Raw genomic sequence first — 20,394 nt, forward strand, 5'->3', positions numbered from 1 at the left:
ACCCATGTCAAAACTTAAAAAACTCTTAATGTCAATTAGACTTGTTCCAAGAACAAAATAATTTTTTTAAAAAAACTTAGCCTAAGAAACTTGTAAAACATCTTCCATTGAAGATGACCTAAGTAGGACCTAAAGCTACCCCACGTACATAAAATCCACCTAAGTATGGGACCATGAGGGAGGAAGATACAAGCATGTTGCTAGAACAATACTAGTTGAATCTCTACATTTTTCTCGTGCATACTTGTGTTTGATAGAATGGAATAAAATTAAATGAAAGTTAATTGAGATAAAAAAAATTTAAATTAAGGTAGAATATAGTTTCATCTCATTTTATTCTCCATTTCATTATTTTTCAGTTATCTTTCACCAAAAGAAGAGTTAATCACTAACTTATAGTAATTATATATTTTATAATTTCCCAAAATTGTATTACAAATTTTTTTTCTCACACAATTTACTTCCCATTTAAAAAAATTACTACAAATTTTGCCTCTTCGTTAGTTAAATATTGTTTGTCATTAGTCAACGAACTTTTATTTCATTAATGTGACACTCTAATGCCACCATAACAAAACACATTAAGAATAAAATTCCTGAAATTTTGAAAATGAGACAAAATATGCGGGAAAAAAAGTTTAAATAAATTGTTGCTTTATCTAGATCCTCTACCTACTTTGTCTTCAATATTAACGATGACAAAAAAATTACTCCAGAGACACATCTATTTTTATTGATTATATTGGATCCTAAACATAACACTACTTTTATATTAAAATAAAATAAAAATATGAAATCTTATACTATTTTTAAATTATTTTTACCTAATTAATAAAAAAACTTAACTCGGGAAGCTAACCCGTGCGGCGTGCCGACCTGTTGCGAGTCTGTTTTTGATAGGCTGAAATAAGGCTAACCACACATGTAAATGGGTTGGGTTTGATATTCTTGGCCTAACCTGCCTCAAAATGGTTACACGGGCCTATCGATTAGCCTAACTCATTTTATCACTCATATTATTAATAAATAAAATAACGTGACAATAGAACGATTATTTTTTTAGGTAAACAGTGAAATTGGTTTACTTTCCAAAAGTGTGATAGGATGATAGGAGATTAATTTTTCATGTATTTTACATATTTAATAACTAAATTTAAATTTATTATCTTTCTAAAATCAATTTGTACAACGTTTCATACATTTAGAGATAAATTTAATTATTTATATTAAATTTTGTTATAAAATAAAGTTTTATTGAATTAGACTGTGATAATTCATCTGTATATGTCTTAAGACTCAAATAATGTTTATAAAAAAAATAAATTATCCACTAATAAAATTATTACATTCACAACAAAAATAAAACTTACATTATTTTGAAATATGAGTACCTTTGTTATGGACAATTTTTATTCGTCAATAGAATGATTTTTTATTAGATACTTCATGCTTGTATATAAAAAAGGTTTCACAATCTAAGTATAATAAATAATAATACAAATTCTAGAAGCTAAATTCCTTAAACAAAATAAAGTTATACAAACAAGATTTGTTTTTGCTAGAAAATATAATACAAATTATTCAGTTTCCTTTCTGACTCTAAGATAAATTCGAAAAGGGTTGATAAATCTCAAGCAAGAAAGGAAAAAGTGAGGTGGCCGCAGACCCACAAAGCCACGTGTCTTTAACCTATGAAGATTAGGTTGCTTCAACGTGTGGTCATCACACTCTACTATGTTCCTTGTTACGTATCTAGTTACACATCCCTTAGATCAAGCTTCATCTGGATATTTTTTTTCCACCAGAAAATTACAAAAACGTAACTTTCAGTGTTCACCAAAAAGATAACAATAAATAAAGCAACAACAAGCCATCTCAAATTGAACAGTTTTCAGTCACCAAACATTTTTTTTCCATGAACTTTGCATCTTTCTATCATCACATCCATGGCCACAGTTGTGAAGCTCCACGTTTTCCCAGAAAGTTTGAACCAACACAAAACGAGGTTGCTCAGGAGAGGCTTTGGCTCATGCCCTTCACCTGGGGTGCTTGGTTTTGGCCATAAAAATTATGATCAGTTCTCTGTGAAAGTGTGCAGGGCTTTTAGGACTGAGGATGGTGGGGATGTGAAGGAGAAAAAGTTTCGAAATTTGAAGAAAAATGAAGAGAAAACCAAAAGGGAAAGTGGGTTTTGGAGTTCCCTCAAGTCTATCTTGCTGAGGAATTTCATGGTGGGTTCAAAATCAGATGATGAGTATCGCCAAGCTGTGGTCAAGGTGGAGGGTCTCCTATCCTCGGTAAGTTCTTGTTTTTTATAATGGTTCTAACTTTTTTTGTTATGTTACTGAGTTTATATTTTGGTTGATATTGTAGTAGTATTGAATGTTGAACATAACTAACTGTTTTTGTGTATTGGCTAAAACAAGATTGCCATTCAAATTGGAAGGTATATTGTGACTATGATGAGCACTGGGGTCATCCTTTCAATTGGATTTCAGATGTCAGGTTGGCCTATGTGCAACTTTCCTAACTAGTATTAGTGTATATGAAAGTCTAGTTACTTTGTTATTTGTTATGCATTGGTTTGGTTCCCCAAATGGGATGTTAAATTTTCTGAGTTTTTTTTTTTTTTGTGAAGGTGGAGACAGTCAGATGGATGCATTAATATGGTATAGTTGGCTAGGAGGAGTAATCATTGGGACAATGATAGGTGCTAACATGGTGTTGGAGGAACATTGTCGCGCAGGTCCACGTAATGTTGTCATAACGGGGAGGTAAAGTAACTTAATGCTCTTCTTAAGTGATTACCATCATTTTTGCTATTTAATGAACCTGTGATATCTTATGTATTTCTGGCTTGATGTGGAAGACAGAAATGATCATTACATGAACATATATGGCTTTGTGAATTGGTTTACTTTGATGTTATGTAATAATATCAATATTTAGTGATGTTTTCATGACATTGTTTATTGCATCTTGTAAATGGTTTGTGCAGTACAAGGGGATTGGGCAAAGCCTTAGCTCGCGAGTTTCTTCTTTCCGGGGATCGTGTGATTGTTACCTCTCGCAGGTGGTATTTTTGAACTATGAGAGCATTTTATAGAGATTGAAATAATATAGTATTTTGTGGCTTTCATCTGCACGTTACTAACAACATGTCGTTGCTCCCCACTCTCTCATTTTGTGAAGACAGCCCCGAGTCTGTGCAAGACACTATCAAAGAGCTTGAGGAAAATCTAAAGGAAGGCATTGCCAATGCAGTTGGCTCTTCTCTGACAAAGCTTTCTCAAGCAAAAGTGATAGGCATTTCTTGTGATGTTTGTGAGCCTCATGATGTGCAGAGACTGGCTAACTTCGCTGTCAAAGAACTTGGTCATATTGACATTTGGGTAAGTTTTGTGGTTGTTGTCGTTGAGCATCATCGGGTTTCATGAATAAAACCAGAGAATTGCATACAGAATCTAAACAAAGAGGGAAACCTGTACATCATGAACACTGACTATTGAAGCTAATAGCTGAAAACTACTCAGTTTTGGAGAAAAGGAACTGTTGTGCTAATTGACTATACTAATATGCTTGTTATCCCTTTCAGTGAAAGTTAAGTTTTCCATTGCAGAATGCAGTTTTTATGTTTCTGGTTCTAATCTTTTTTGCATTTTTTATGTCAAAACTATTCAACAGATAAACAACGCCGGAACAAATAAAGGTTTTAGACCATTGCTTCAGTTTAGTGATGAAGATATTAAACAGGTATATGTTACAAATAATTTCTTATTTATTTTGCTAAAATATAATGTTAAGTTTAATAGTCACTCTATTAGTCTTGAGACTGAGATGTATAAGTTGTGTTCCCAAATTATCAATTTTTAGTCTTTAACCTTATCTTGATAAATTGATTGGTCTATAATTGTTGTAGATTGTCTCAACAAATTTGGTTGGATCTATCCTCTGCACACGAGAAGCTGTGCGTATTATGAGAAACCAAGCCAATGCAGGTCACATATTTAATATGGATGGTGCGGGTTCTGGAGGCTCTAGCACACCTTTAACTGCCGTGTAAGTAGAATGTAGTTTCTCTTATGGGAGGATGCTGATGATTCCACTAAGCTTTTGCAAAACTCCCTCTCTCTCTCTCACACACACACATATATGTTCTTCAAAAATCATGGTGGGTGGTGGTTGCTAATGATGCTTACCATTCTTTCTTTTCTATTTAATATGTAGATATGGTTCTACAAAGTGTGGCCTTAGGCAACTTCAAGGATCACTATTAAAGGAGTGCAAGCGATCCAAAGTAGGTGTCCATACTGCATCTCCTGGCATGGTTCTTACAGATCTGCTTTTAAGGTATATCTCTATTGCAAACATGTTTTAAGTTCTCCGAAGTGGTTTTTTATTTTTTATTTTATTTTGCATGAGTCACTTCCGTAAGCTTGCTAATTTTAAAGTTCTAATTTCTTTCTGGCCTTCAACAATATTTTCTGGTGGTCCTCATTGTTCTTATAAGAACTAGTTATTTATTTGAACATAACATAGTCGGTCTCTTTTTACCCCACAATTAAGAACTTTCTTGTGTTTACTTCACATAACTTTCTATGATCAAATGAATATTGCTTCATAATTGTGCTAACTATGTTTTTTCACAGTGGCTCAACGGTCCAAAACAGGCAGATGTTTAACATCATCTGTGAGCTTCCCGAAACTGTTGCTAGAACACTAGTTCCACGGATGCGGGTTGTTAAGGGAACAGGCAAAGCTATCAATTACTTGACCCCTCCCAGAATCTTACTTGCTTTGATCACTGCTTGGTTACGGCAAGGTCGCTGGTTTGATGATCAGGTGACAATTGTTTTGAGGATGAAATCAAAATATATTATGTTATGATAATATAAACTTTCACTACATGGTATACTTCATAAAAGAAAAAGTCTCAATAATTTCAAAGATACTTTTGTTCAAATTCGAAAAATTATAATAGCATCTAGGGCTGACCAGAAGGATTAAGCATGCACGTGCATATGAATGTTCATCCTTAAACATGGTATTTATTTATCTTATATTTCAGTGAAATTTTTAATTTAAAATCAATATAATTTGCTTTCTGGACCAAGTTGGGAATGTGTCCTAATTTTTAATCTAAATTTATTAGGAAAACTTCAAGTCCCACATTTACTAGAGATATTGCTTGATTAGAGCTTATAAAGCTTAGGTACCCCTCACCTTCAAGCTTTATAAACTCTTATCAGACACTATCAATACACAATTTGGGACATGGATTTTTCCTGCTACGTAGTTATGGTTAAATGGAGAGATATAAATTGGAAAAAAACCTTAGAGCCATGTGTATGTTTCAGGGAAGAGCATTATATGCAGCTGAAGCAGACCGACTTCGTAATTGGGCCGAAGATCGAGCCCGGTTTTCTTTCACTGATGCAATGGAAATGTACACAGAGAACACCTGGTTATCAGTCTTCTCACTTTCAGTTGTCTGTGCCTTCATAATTCTTTCCAGCACAGGCAGCAATTTGCCTGGAACATGACGATGTATTGCTGCCAATGCAAAAATGCATTTGCTTTTGTGGACAGGTAATTGGTGCCTGAAATCATCAAGACAATAGAATGAATCTAAAGTCTAAGTTATAAACAAAGTGGATCTGTTTTTTTCCCACCATGTCCACCTAAACAATTATCATTTGACACCCTTAGCTCAGACATTTGGCTCCCCATGTACTATGTATATAGGCTGCCCTGCAATCAGCATTCTTCATTAAGATGCTTATAGTCATAGTATGTTACTATGTATAGCCTTCATTGAATTGTAGACTAGTGAAATTTCATATTTTCTACCCAATATATTTATTTGAATGTATATTTATCAGTGTGCTAAAATCTGAAATTTATATTGGACATTGGACAACACACAACGCTTTTATTAATGCTATATACATTTTTTTTGGTTACTGCATCATATGTGTAAATTCAGTTTTGCAAATCACTAATCTCTATTGGAAAATCTAATCTTTTGTACTGAAGTTTTCCTTATAATTACGTTTCTTTTATCAATAAGATTTGAATTCGAACTGAGACTTTACTTTTAAAGGTCTAATTCAAATTTCACTTGGATGTTGATTAATGCTATAATGAACGTTTAAAAGACAAAAGTATTATGTAAAAATACAGACATAAATTTAATTATGTAAAAATGCGTGAGTTTTGTGTTGGATATGCATACCAAGTAGAACATTATCCAACAGCTTTTTTTAATATCACGAACAATGCTAATGGATGAGTTTGTTTAAATTTAAAAGTAATAATTTTAAATTAAATGTTTTTTATATATCTGTTTTACAGATAATAAGTTTAAACAATTGTGTGTTCTGGGTCAAAACTTGGCATATTTTTAAGATTGCTCTATACTGTTTGTGTCGGCTAGCACATGTACTCTGACAAGGAATATGGATTATTCGCATCATAGTTTCGCCGATCAAATAATTTGGAGCATGTGGTTCTTATCTAGCAATCACGTATAAATATTATTGTTCCCTAACCCGGTTCTCAAATTTTAATGATTATATATATCTTTACAACGAAACTGATTGGCTAAGAGCAAGGGCTGTTTAATAACAGATAAACTTGCATTATGATCTTTTAGGGCAATTTCTGTTTGAGGTCCCTTTGTTTAATAAATCAAAATCAATTTTATTAGACTAAATTCCATCAAAATCTAAAATAGACTATATGACAATGAAGCTAACAAGGAAGCACTTGATGGCATTTTGAAATTTAGAACAAAATAAAGATGCATATCCAATTCATAGGAATTCAAGAAGCTAAATTTATATTTCAATGTTACATCATTCCTTCCACATTTAAACTTCCGTTGCATCCTCCCTATAGATGCCTTTCGTATGTAACTATGTATGCTTCCGGTAAGTCTTCCATGTGCCTATTTATCTTTTTAACTGTTCAGCTTGAATCTTTTACTTGAGATTTTTTTTTCAGACTGAAATGATCCAAAATTAACCGGAGTTTAGGCGTTTAGGTTAATTTCAGAGAAGTAATTTTCCTTTTTACAACATCATGAAAGAGTTTAAAAAAGGAATATTTTCTCTAAAATCAGTTCATTCCAAGCATGTATTAAAACTTGAAACTAGAAACTAGAAACACTTGGTGTTTGTTCAGATTGGATACAAATTTGCCATAAAAAGTATAATGAAGTAAAAGAAGAGAACTTTTTGATGGACTCCAATTACAAGACATTTGGGATGAAAAGAATGCAAAAGCTCGAAAATTTTGGGTATTTTGATGATAATAAAATTAAGAGTAATGTATTCAAAACTTCATTTCATTTATTAAAATTTAAAAGCTAAATGATATTAAAAGTAAATGTCGTAAAACAATTATTAGAGATACTTATTTATTAACATTAAAAAGTTAAAGTTTAATGTGGGTTTGAACTACCAAAAATACATATGTTATATCTTGTCTAATTCAACCTCAAAAGTTAATTCTTAAGATAGGTTATTATCTATTTATATATTCTATTTTATATTCTATTTTGACATTATTTTTAGTTAACGTGTCACTTTGATTTTTTTTTTCAAAGTTAAGGTATTTTTCTTCTTAATTATGAAAGAAAAGTAAATAATTTATCTAATTTTTTAACAAAGAAAAGTGTTGTGTTTATCTCAACTGGTTTGCTTATGGGCCCATTTATTTCAACTAGTTTTTCTTTTGGAAGGCCATTTATCTCTCAACTTGTATTAATTTATCTATGACACATATACTAAAGTAATTTTACAAATCACTTACAAATCATAATAAATAGTTGAAGTATAAAAATCTTCTACCTATGCCATTTGGCTTATCTTGTGGGGCTAATCGAATTGACATAACATATATAATACCTGAGTGGTGTGAATGTGAATGCCACGTTGAAAGACTGAACAATGTTTTGCTGATTGTGATTTTGATGCTCAATTCCGCTAATCACTGCTCAGTTGCTTTCCGTCGTTTTTGTCATTTGGGAATACTTGGTTTATCAAACAGTTTGCTGTATCATGTATGCATAAAAAAATTAAAATAAAGCATTGGTTGGACCCTCCTCTAGCTTTCTGGAGTTGTTCTTGTTCCGAGCTTTCAAATCATTCGAGGATATTTTTTAGCTGGTCCCAATTTATAAATCATTTTTAATCAGTACATAGTAATAATAGTTATAGCATTTTTTATATATTTTTTTTAAAATCACGAGAAAGCCTGTTCCCTTATGTTTTGGATTTGAAATATAGTGTATGGCGAGTTTTATGTAAAACTATCAAAATTATAACTATTAATAACAATAGTAAGTATCTAAAAAAAATAGTTAAGTATAGTTAAATTTACTCTATTCAAATTAACTGTTATTATTAACCCGTTAGGATCAGCTTAGTGATGGATTAGTAATAGAGTTGAAATAGATGCATAAAGATTTAAATTTCATCCCCATTATCGTCATTATAAAAAAACCATTCTTATTATTAGATGATGCTTACAAGATCTTCTATAATTACAAGTTGAAAATTCATCAAATAACTCTATTTAAAATAAAATTAAATGTTAATTATAACATCATATACCCTTAATATTTTGATTTATTTATGTTTTGGGACACTTTTAGACTCACTTGGGTCCATATGGCCTAACGAAGCAAAGTTGTTTGCTCAATGACTATCAGGCTTAATTATTCATAATCTAAACTTAATGAATAATTAAGCATAATAAATACAAGATACACACTCCCTAATTAAAGTTTGACTCGTGGAAGACATCCAAGATTTTAAATTTCACCTCAAATATTTCTTATATTGCGCTGGTGTTGAACAATTTAAAATCTGACATACATAATTATTCTATAAATATTACACGATTCAACGAATAAATGTGTTAAATTCAAGTATCATAAAAAGTGAACTAGGTGTCTAATTAATTAATTTTATTTATAAAATAAAAATATTTTTGTAATAATTTATTTAACTCTTATAGAATTGTTAAATGCACAAAAAAATATAATAAGTTATAACATTGATTTTGTGGTAAAAGGAGAAGGGAGATTACATTTATTTTCCTAAGAGTATCTCCAATAGATGAAATTTAAATAACTCATTTTGAATGATTTATCTTATATTAATCAGTCTCTACAATGTCACATCATAATTAAACAACTCATATATTTTACTAAAATGATATAATTTCAAGTAACCCTTAATATTATTACATTAAATGATAAGAAAATATTTTTTTATTGATAAATAACCGTTATTTATATAAACAACCATGCCATGTAGATCTAAAAAAAAATTAAACAACTCATTAAGTAACCAAAGTTAAAAATGCTCTAAAAAGAATTTAACAATAAAGTACTAATATAAAAAAAATGAAAAAATAATAACTTTTATTTGAAGCGAGTGAGTGAATCCTCTCTGTTCAAACTACACATCACATTCACAATATTGGTGATTACGACTATATATGCAGAATACATAGCTTAAAAGCATCATAAAATATAATGGATACCCTGACTGTGGCTGGCGCACTTCGTGAAATGACAACAATGGCCTTGGAATGCCAACCTCACACAGAAGAAGCTGGCTCTCTGTGGTGTGACACGGCAAATAAACTATTATCAACGCAATAGGAATTAGGAAGAACCAAAATAAAAACAAAAGTTAAATAAAGATATTTTTTTTCATGTTCATCCAAGAACGTGCACAACAAACAAACCCTTAATGTAATAAAAAAGCAAAAAGAAATCCTCGAGCCCAAAATATATACAAGACAAACATTCGTTTCTAATATATAAATAAATATATGCTGTTCCTCGTTGAACATGGTCCCAGTGAAGCTAGCATGCATGTTTGTGTTAACATAAAAATGCTAATGGTTATCTCCAAGTTATGGAAAGTGGGGTTCTTAAGTACTTGTATGTCCCAATATTCTTCATGATCAATTTGGGTTAATGAACTGAGTGGTGGGGCTATGCTGTTCCTTTCTTTGATACAGTTGCTGTCAGCTTAAACTCAACGCTAGTTTCAAACGGTCCGTAGGAGTATAGTATAATTTATATGTTGGTGTTTATTAAGATCTCAACATCATATAGATTATAAAGGAAATAACATTCTATGATGATTTTTATTTAATTTGTAGTATCTTTATCAAATAAATTAAATACTGAAAACTAGCTACAAATGTAAATGACAGATCACTCTTTATTATGACTTATGACATTAGATGACTTTAATTTGTTTCTTTTTTTAAGGCTAAAGTAGTTTTTCAGTTCATAATATACACCTAGCTAGGTCCTAGTTACAAAAAAACAAAGATTTAGAGCTTCCCTTTTCCGGGGTTGGGTATATGCTTGTGCTCTCTGTCAATTGTTAATGAGATTCCAATTTACTTACTAAGCACTAAAGAGTGAAGAACTCGAATTTACTTTGCTTCCCCCATCCTGTGGCTAAACCACACAGATTAGATAGAAAGATAAAAGGCATCGAATACAAGAAAAAAGACTATTGGGAGCAATATTTGTTGTTGGCATATATAAAATGTTGTTGCAAAATTAACTTTTGTCAGCGAAAAAATTAGCCTGAACATGTTTTTCTTTACTCTTGCCACTGTGTTTTAATCACGAATATCACAAATATTTATTAATTATGCTTTTGAACTAATAAACAATGCATTTACTTACGGTTTACTCTCTCCCTCTCTTTCTTTTTTTATTCAACTTCAACCTCATTTGCTTCTAATTGCTTGGAGTTTTGAATAACGACGAGAAAAGAAATCAGAATTATTTATAATAAATGGAAAGTTGGCGTTTTGTATTTTGGTATCGATAACCAACTTTGAAGAATAATTAAATTAAGGAACATGCTACGTATTGAGGATCCAAAAAGTATATAAACAAATTAAAACAGACTGGGTGGGCATAAGCATAGTACATATATGTTAAATTAGTATAATTTCATAATTTTTATCTTTTTAGTCATTATAATTTGAAAATTGTCTTTTTAATTCTTATCGTTTACATCTTAATTCTGTTATACTTCTTATAGTTTAAAAGTGTTATTTTTAGTTTTTATAATTTACATTTTAATTCTATTTTAGTTCTTATAATTTAAAAATTATAAGAACTAAAAAAAAATTCATAAAACTAAAAAAATCACTTTTAAAATTTTAGAAATAAAAAAAATTAAAATATAAATTATAAAAATTTAAAATATCACCTTCAAACTATAAAAATAAAAAAGTAAAATTTATAAATAGTAATTTAACCTACAAAATATATATATATGGTCCAGAGTCAAAATCAGACGAATGTCACGGCACAAATTTTGAGAGATAGGAAGCCAAATATAATAATTGACTGTGTTGATATTATATACCCCATGCATGTGACTATGCGAATATGCTTAGCTAAGCAAAAAAGGAAAAATGGAAAAAAGGAATGGCTTGTGAATCTGAGTCCCATACCCACCTTAGATTGTTGATTGATTAAACAATGCAGCGGAGCAACGCAGCACAAAGAGACACAAGAAAATTCAAGGAAAAATGTTCGTATTCTTATGTAATTTACTCACTTTTTATTATTTTATTTTACCCTATGATTCATTTTAATTAGCAAACTATTGAAATACCATGGTCCATGAAAAGCATGGTTCCCAACCTGTCAGACATGAAACGCCCTTATGCCACACTGTCGGAAGCATTTTATCATCAAATTCCAGATATATTCATCAAGATATCAATCTAATTTTAATTGTCATGGATAATTTTAAATTATATTAATATTTTATCTGATAATGTTAATAAATAGACGAATTATTAAGATCATAAATAATATGAAAACCCCTTAAATAGTCGCATAAATTACTCATATATTATGTTAGAAATTTTACACTTCCTCAATTTATTCTATAATGTTTTATCACCAAAAACCCACACCATGCGTTGAATTAAACTTTCACATTGAATCCTATGAATTATTTTTATTTAACATATATGTTAATATCATTTTTATTCCTTTATTTAATTTGATACTTCAATCTATTCTTTCTATAATTTTATTATCATTATCATTATTATCGTCGTCCCTATTATTCTATCATGAGCACATTGTTACATCATTATTATGAGTATAAAAAGTAAATGAATAAGAGTTAATGTGAAAGTTTAACTTAGACATATGTTGTCATTTGCTCTTATCCTATTTTTAAGAATAATATTTTAAAGTTGTTATTTTTTAAAAAATATTTCAAAGTTATTAATAAGAGAAAATAGTAAAAATGATGAATTAATATTATAACTTTTTAAACATTCACCTAATTATATTATATATTATCATGTATTATATATTGTCATGTATGATAAATTCTATTTTTTATAATAACTTTAAAATCATTTCTAATTAGTTAACCATATAAATTTTTTATACTCATGATGTATCAAAATTAAATTCTAAAAGATAAAACACACTTTATCAGGAATACTCATTATATTTATATTTTTTTTGTGTCTACAGGAAAATTGAACCAGTACATTCAACTAAATTTGTCAGAAAATACAACTGATGAATAATTCTTACTTGCTTGTCCTCACATGTTGTATTTTTCATATTTAAAATAGTTTGATCTTTTTTGGAGAATATTTTATTCATGTCTTAGAAGCAAACTAGACAACATCCAAAATTATTGTGTTGTTGTTTGGCAAAGGCCAAAGCCAAGTTTTTGTATCCTATCTTGCAGTCGCACCCTTCCATTTGGTCCATTTCTAGAAAGCCGGTGAATTAGTTAATAGTTACATTTGTTATCGCTGTTTTAGAAGCATAACAAAAGAGAAAATTTCAAAGTCAAACATATATATTCCCAAATCCTAATTCCTTATTAGAAGCCTGCACAAAATTGATTTGAATATGCATCTTCCACTATCCAACAGCACATAGACAGAGTATTTTTTTTTCTTTTTCTTCTTTCTGTTTTTATTATTCTCTCTTACATATTGGGTATAAGCTTTTACTCCAGATTTTTTAATCTAACTTTTATACGTGTGTTATTTTAATTTAGTCCATATATACATACGTTTGTTTCATATCTGCGATAAGAAAAATCAAAACAATTCAATGACCACAAAACAGTAAGAGAAACTGTATTTTGTCATTTGTATATTTGAAGAATAACCAAGTTAACGAGAACTAATCATGATCATCGATTTTTTTAGGTGTTTTACTACTACCCTGAGCAAAGAATAATACTTGAATACGGATGTTTTGAATTTGAGTTAAACTATACATACACTGTTTTTTTTTTTAATAATACTCTCTTTTCTAATTTTTTTATCTCTTTACATGTTGCACATTTTGTTACATAAAGACTTTCTATAAATTTATATTTGAGTTATACAAGTCTTCCATGCTATTGTTTTCTAATATCATGAATAAGGAATGATCAAAAAAATATCACGAGTAAAGATGTCCATTGTTTTGTCTCGTTGTTTGCTATTGTTATCCAGCTGGTCATTTAACTCTTACTTAGAGTAACAGCTACTATATTAATTAAAAAAATAAAAATAAGAGCTTGGTCTTTCTGCATACATAAAATGGGTTACCTAATCTTTGACTCAGTTGCAATTAACCAATCATAAGAGGATAACCTTATAATAAAAACGAGTTTAGACAACTGGCTTTCATATTCAGAAATTTAATTTCCGTTTTCTTCTTCTGGCTTTTTATAGAACCATAGTTTGTTTTTTTTTTTTTTATCAGCAATTCATAGTTTCATCATTGTGATGCTTTATTATTTGCATTCAAGTAACAACTGAATTTGTTGGGTGAAATCAAAGTATAGGCTCTTGATCTTTATTAATTCATATTGGTAAGTAGTAATTGCAAATATCAATTAAAATAATTAAATGGAAAGGACAATTTTAATGCTAAACTGCATACATTCATATATATCCTTCCACTCCATGACCTTAAAACTATCAAATATGATGATACCTTCTCTATCTTCTTGGATTTCATGGCTCAAGGCCTGTGATTGCGGCGTTAATTAAGAAACACGTTATGGATTTTAATACTTAACTTTTTTTTTTCTAACTTGGTTTTTCATAATTTGTGAAAGTTCAAGGATTCTGAACTCGATGAAGCTCAGATAGCACATGCAGCGGAACACAACCTTTCATAGCTATTATACTCTATTTTCTATTTATTAATTCGCTTTTTGCAGCGGAGAGTGTGCTTAACGGTTGAATACCGGATTCAAAACATACCTTTATTTATTTGTTAATTAAAAGTGATATATGTTTATGATGTTTGAGTCTGCAATTGTCATGTGCAGGCCTTTATTTTCTTCACGACTTTACTTAGGCGTGGGAACACGGTTTACACCCATATGGTAAGGTTTAAATATTAAATAAAACTATTTCCCCCCCAAAAATTAATCCCATTTACATACATAGAACCTAAAAAAAAGTCAAGAATTCATTTTTACATCAACCCCTGAAAAAACCAGATAACTTGAAAATTCTAGTCATACACTTTTTTTAAGACTTTTTATGATAAATTAAAATTTATTAGAAATTATAAATTTAAATAGATTTTGTTTCTCGTAATAATTCTCTTTTAATTTATATTAAATAAGAAATAAAGTTTACCAAAATCAATTGATGTATTACAATAAATTTTAATCTAAGACAAAGTCTTAAGAAGAGAATTTCAATAACATTTCTCTGACTTAAATTTTTTTTTCTTTTAAAATCAAATACTAATCAATGAAAAAACAGAATTGAATACAAAAATACAAATAATCAAGCAAATTCCGAAAAAGAAAAAAAAGCAACCGTCACAATGGACCAATGATGATCACCAAACGGACAGAGCAGCAAAATATTAAAATAATAATAAAAATACAAAGTTAGAGAAGAAAAAAATCCAAACAAGTAATAAAAATGAAATAACAATAAAGTGGAAACTAATTACTACTTTTTTAATTCAGAAAAAAAAATTAATGAATTAAATTAATTGTAAGAAGAAGGTGTCCGCGGGGCATTCGTGTGGGTCCCATGTACCCGTTTGTCTTCGCTGGTTGGCTCAACCAATAAGTCGAAATAATAAAAAAAAAAAAAGCAGTGACTGTGTTACACAGAAACAGCTTCAAAGGCTTCTTCAGATAAAACGCTTTCTTACTTCGACTCAAACATACTATTCTCTCTCAACCGTTGTTTTAGAGAGAGACACAAACATAAAACCTTATTCTTCGCTTTCTTAAGGTTCTCTTTGTTTTTCGATCTCACATTTTTATTTCTGTAATCATTCTCGCTAATGTCAACTGCCCCCGCGCCGTCTTCGCCGCCGGCGAATAACGGCACCGCGCCTCCGCCGTCAACTCCGGCCACTCCCTCCGCACCGCCTCCCGCCACACCTTCCGCGCCGCCACCCTCAACTCCGTCGTCTCCTCCGCCGGCAACTCCGTCGTCTCCTCCGCCGGCGACACCTTCCTCGCCACCTCCGGCAACTCCTTCCTCTCCCCCTCCGGCGACTCCCTCTTCTCCTCCACCGTCCACTCCTTCTGCTTCTCCTCCACCGTCCACTCCAACCACGCCATCGACTTCTCCGCCGTCGCCGCCGTCGACATCGCCACCGTCGCCACCCAGTGGCGGCAGCACTCCGAGTCCACCGTCTCGGAGCTCGCCCTCTCCTCCGTCCGGATCGAGCCCGACCACTCCGTCGCCTCCGTCGTCTTCCTCGTCGAGCATTTCGACCGGCGTGGTGGTCGGAATCGCCGTTGGGGCTGTGGCGGTTCTTCTTGTGTTGAGCATTCTCTGCATATGCTGTCGGAAGAAGAAGAGAAGACGTGATGAAGAGTACCATGCTCCGCCGCCGCAGCAGCAGCAACCGCCGCGGGGACCTAAAGGTGAGTGAGCATTAGCTACAAAAAAGTGTTTTTTTTTCACCTTTGATCTAATGTTAGTGAAAAAGCCTTGCATGTTTTTGCTTATTTTATTAATTTTTTTATTTTTTTATTTTTAAGGTTTGAGTAAATTATGTGTAGTTTCAACATGTTTTCAATGTTTAATCCCTTAGTTTATTCTCCGACTCTTGCTGAATCTCGTTGCTTATGATGCCACATGATTAACCATGTAAAGCTAGCTGCTATTATTTTCTTATGTTATTATTTGTTTTAGGTTTTTTTTTATTAGTTAAGTTTTGTTCTAATTCTTGAAGAAATGAATGGTTCCTTATTTTGTGTCTTTGTATGATGTTCAATGGTGTATTCAAAGTCTAATGATAATTAGGCTTTGTTTGGATAAACTTCTCTATAGGCACTTAGAGAAGAAAACAAGAAGGTAAAATGAATTTTTGAAAAGTTCAGATGAGAGTTTTTATAAAAGCTGAATTTCCTAAGTTGATTTTAGTTCTAATTCTTCAAGAAATGAATGGCTCTTTACTTTGTGTCTTTTGGTGATGTTCAAAGGTATTCAATTCAAATCCAATGATAATTACTCATTTCAAGCTGTTTTCTTCACAATTGTTAGATGGTGCATATGGTGGTCCCCCAGGCCAATGGCAACACAATGTTCCTCCTCCTCAAGATCATGTGGTCTCAATGATGCCTCCAAAGCCATCGCCACCGCCTGCTCCACCAGCTTATGCTGGTCAACCTCCCCCACCACCGCCTCCTTTCATCATCAGCAGTGGCGGATCTGGATCAAACAATTCAGGCGGTGAATTTCTTCCTCCTCCTTCTCCAGGAATTTCATTGGGGTTCTCTAAGAGCACATTCACGTATGAGGAGTTGGCACGCGCAACTGATGGCTTCTCTGATGCCAACCTCCTTGGACAAGGAGGATTTGGATATGTGCACAGAGGAATTCTTCCCAACGGCAAGGAGGTGGCAGTGAAGCAATTGAAGGCTGGAAGCGGGCAAGGGGAGCGTGAATTCCAAGCTGAAGTTGAGATAATTAGCCGTGTCCATCACAAGCATCTTGTTTCTTTGGTTGGATACTGCATCACTGGGTCCCAGAGGCTGCTTGTTTATGAATTTGTTCCCAACAACACATTGGAATTCCATTTGCATGGTTGGTACCTCTGGTTTTAGCTTTCTATCACAAAATTCCTTTTAAATTCTGTTTAGTTGGTCCATCTTTTCTGCTGAGAGTGGGCTAGGCACCAACCACCAATACTATTGTGTGTTGTGGCATAATGCTTTTGGTGGAGGCGGTTTTGATGGTTATTTGCACTACAGGAAAAGGGAGACCTACCATGGATTGGCCCACAAGACTAAGAATTGCTTTAGGATCTGCTAAGGGACTGGCGTATCTTCATGAAGATTGTATGTTTAGTACCCTTGACTTTGATTTCTTCAATTGTAATTAATTTATGTCGACCTAAATATTGTTTTTTGATTTTCTGTATGTTCAGGTCATCCTAAGATCATCCATCGTGATATCAAATCTGCCAACATCCTTCTGGATTTTAAGTTTGAAGCAAAGGTGTGTTGTTCTGTTATGGGTTTGGGTCTTCCTCACAAGTGCAAAAGTTGATAAAACAACTGCCCATTGTCTACTAATTGATAAAACAACTTCCATTGTTCTATATAGTGGTGATAGAATTGTTTAGTAACACGACCTTTGTTTTTTGTTGACAGGTTGCAGATTTTGGTCTTGCAAAGTTTTCTTCTGATGTCAATACCCATGTTTCTACTCGAGTGATGGGGACTTTTGGGTAGGAACAATTCTATCTATCTTCTTAAGAACCTTGGATATCACAATGAAAAGTAGTTTGTTTGTTGATCTGTTATTAGTCGATGAATTAATTTATTACGATATTCTTTAATGAGATGAAATAAAGAGGGTACATCATAAGCTCAAAACCTCAATCTTTCAACTTTTGAAGTGAACTATTTTGTCTTTGTGCTGTGCCATGTGTTTATTGTTGTCAGTTTTCGTTGGTAAGTAAAACCAACAATAAGTTGGCTCATATTTTGTTGTTTGGCATTGTATTTCAAACTCATGAGATATGCATCAATTGCTACTTACAGGTATTTGGCTCCAGAATATGCTTCTAGTGGAAAACTCACAGACAAATCAGATGTTTTCTCCTATGGAATCATGCTCCTTGAGTTAATAACCGGACGACGGCCAGTTGATAAAAATCAAACTTACATGGAGGATAGTTTGGTAGATTGGGTAAGTATTATGGAGCTCTTTCTTTCTGGACCTGATCATCGCTTGCAACTATAAACTCATAATGTGTATACATTTTATGAAACAGAGAGGTTTCTGTTTTTCTTTTTCTTGAACATTGTGCCACAGAGCAGCTCATAACTAAAACCATCTTTATCATCTCAGGCTAGGCCTTTGCTCACACGAGCTTTGGAAGAGGATGATTTTGATTCTATTATTGACCCAAGGCTCCAGAATGACTATGATCCTCATGAGATGGCACGAATGGTGGCTTCTGCTGCGGCTTGCATACGTCATTCGGCAAAGCGTCGACCAAGGATGAGCCAGGTAAAATTAAAGTTTGTTGTCATTTGTCAAGTATCAATATGCTAAGCTCATACTTAATTCTCCAATACATAGGGCAGTATAATGTCTTGTATTGGTATATATTTAGAATGAAGAATCTTGAAATTGGTCTGTGATTCGAGAACATGAACATGCAATATGGGAGAATATATCTATTGACTCTGATAACATGACAACACAAACTACAGGTTGTCCGCGCTCTCGAAGGAGATGTCTCTCTAGCAGATCTGAATGAAGGAATAAGACCTGGACACAGCACTATGTATAGTTCTCATGAAAGCTCAGATTATGACACTGCACAGTACAAGGAAGACATGAAAAAGTTCAGGAAAATGGCATTGGGAACTCAGGAGTATGGTGCAAGCAGTGAGTACAGTGCCGCTACAAGTGAGTATGGTTTAAACCCATCAGGCTCAAGTAGTGAAGCACAGAGCCGCCAAACCACAAGGGAAATGGAAATGAGAAAGATGAAGAACAATCAAGGTTTCAGTGGAAGTTCTTGATCCTTGGCCAACTATTTCTGCCTTTATCTTTTGTATAAAGTCTATATATCCTTGATTTCTTGCCAATGTCACAGTTGATTGCTTTACTGACATCTTTGGAGAGACTTACCGATTACTATTATTTTTTCCCTCCTTCACATATGATCATCTTTTGAATTGTATTTATCAGGGTATACAACAAAATAACAACAATTCGATTCTTTCATTATTTTTTTTCCTTATTCAGCTTTAGTGCTGGAAATGGATTGGCATCAAACCTTGTTTTCCATTGTTGCTCATATGTCAATTTTTAGGTAGTTGGAAGTGGGCTGGTTTTGTTAATGCGTTGGTATCAAACTTTTTGTATGGTATTTACTTGTGTGTGTGAAGCTCAAAATTTAAATGTTTCTACCTAGTTGATTTGTCGTTGATGACAACAATGAGTCTTACCAAAAAAAGAAGACAGCAATGAGTTGCACCCACGTTGGGTTTGGTCAATGTTCAACCATTCATGTGAGGGAACTATAATTCAGCCTTTAAACGTAGGGAAAACCAAGTTGGTAGGTTTCAAATTATGGTCTGTTTAGGAATTTCAAAAGTCGAATTAGTTTGAATTGGTTTGAAGAAAAAAGAAAACGATGAATTGAATTAAATCAAACCAAATAACTTTTTGTTAATATGATGAGTTACGGTGACCGATAATCTTATTTTTTAAATGTGTAAAATTCAATTTTTAGATTCATGTGTACGACATAATAAAGTTAAAAATTTTCAATTCCTTAAATAAATTTAAAGATTATTCTCTAGTTCTGGATTAGGGAATACCTTAGGTCTAGAAAAGAAAAATTTTATTTGTTTTTTCAATCTTATTCAATTTAATTAGACCGAGTCATATATACCAATTTTTATATAGTCGCCTGTTATTTTGGTCGTTCCTCCATGTGGATAGTAAGATTCATGCATGTTAGGATAATGTAAAAGGGTATATATATATCATTTGCAGTGACAGAGGATTTATGTGACATGCGTTGAATCATTAAACTAAAGATTCAGACAACCACAACTAACTAGCTCATCATTTGCTGGCTCCACGAACCCCACACGGTTTCTGCAAAGTCAGCATGCGCATTCTCATCATCAATTTGCAAAAAGGATCATTAGTTGACTCAGCTCCACTCTGAAGAAAAAATGATGTTTTGTTTTCAACATTTTTATATCCATAACTGAGTGTTTATAAACTTAATTTTACATGATGTGAATTTAGAAAACTTTTATATTGTAAAAAGTTTGAAATGGAATAATTGATGTTGAGAAACTGTTACGCTTGTAATAATTTTTTTAAGGTCAAAAC

The 20,394-nt window shown here is 32.3% G+C and overlaps 2 protein-coding genes across 2 annotated transcripts; both read left to right on the forward strand.

The window, feature by feature from the left end:
• The first annotated feature begins 1,865 nt into the window (after positions 1-1,865).
• LOC114368871 (probable chlorophyll(ide) b reductase NYC1, chloroplastic) lies at positions 1,866-5,920 on the forward strand. The gene is made up of 10 exons (XM_028326147.1): positions 1,866-2,297; positions 2,427-2,505; positions 2,639-2,774; positions 2,999-3,073; positions 3,197-3,392; positions 3,685-3,753; positions 3,920-4,059; positions 4,228-4,350; positions 4,650-4,842; positions 5,358-5,920. Exons 1-10 carry the CDS (start codon positions 1,947-1,949, stop codon positions 5,541-5,543), a joined length of 1,548 nt encoding a protein of 515 aa, XP_028181948.1. The 5' UTR covers positions 1,866-1,946; the 3' UTR covers positions 5,544-5,920.
• Positions 5,921-15,162: 9,242 nt separating this feature from the next.
• Positions 15,163-19,385, forward strand: LOC114368872 (proline-rich receptor-like protein kinase PERK1). Its single transcript, XM_028326148.1, has 8 exons — positions 15,163-15,944; positions 16,567-17,109; positions 17,277-17,363; positions 17,453-17,523; positions 17,679-17,755; positions 18,072-18,219; positions 18,382-18,543; positions 18,750-19,385. Exons 1-8 carry the CDS (start codon positions 15,353-15,355, stop codon positions 19,062-19,064), a joined length of 1,995 nt encoding a protein of 664 aa, XP_028181949.1. The 5' UTR covers positions 15,163-15,352; the 3' UTR covers positions 19,065-19,385.
• Positions 19,386-20,394: the final 1,009 nt, after the last annotated feature.

The sequence above is a fragment of the Glycine soja genome, chromosome 9, assembly GCF_004193775.1.
Source record: "Glycine soja cultivar W05 chromosome 9, ASM419377v2, whole genome shotgun sequence".
Lineage (NCBI taxonomy): Eukaryota > Viridiplantae > Streptophyta > Magnoliopsida > Fabales > Fabaceae > Glycine > Glycine soja.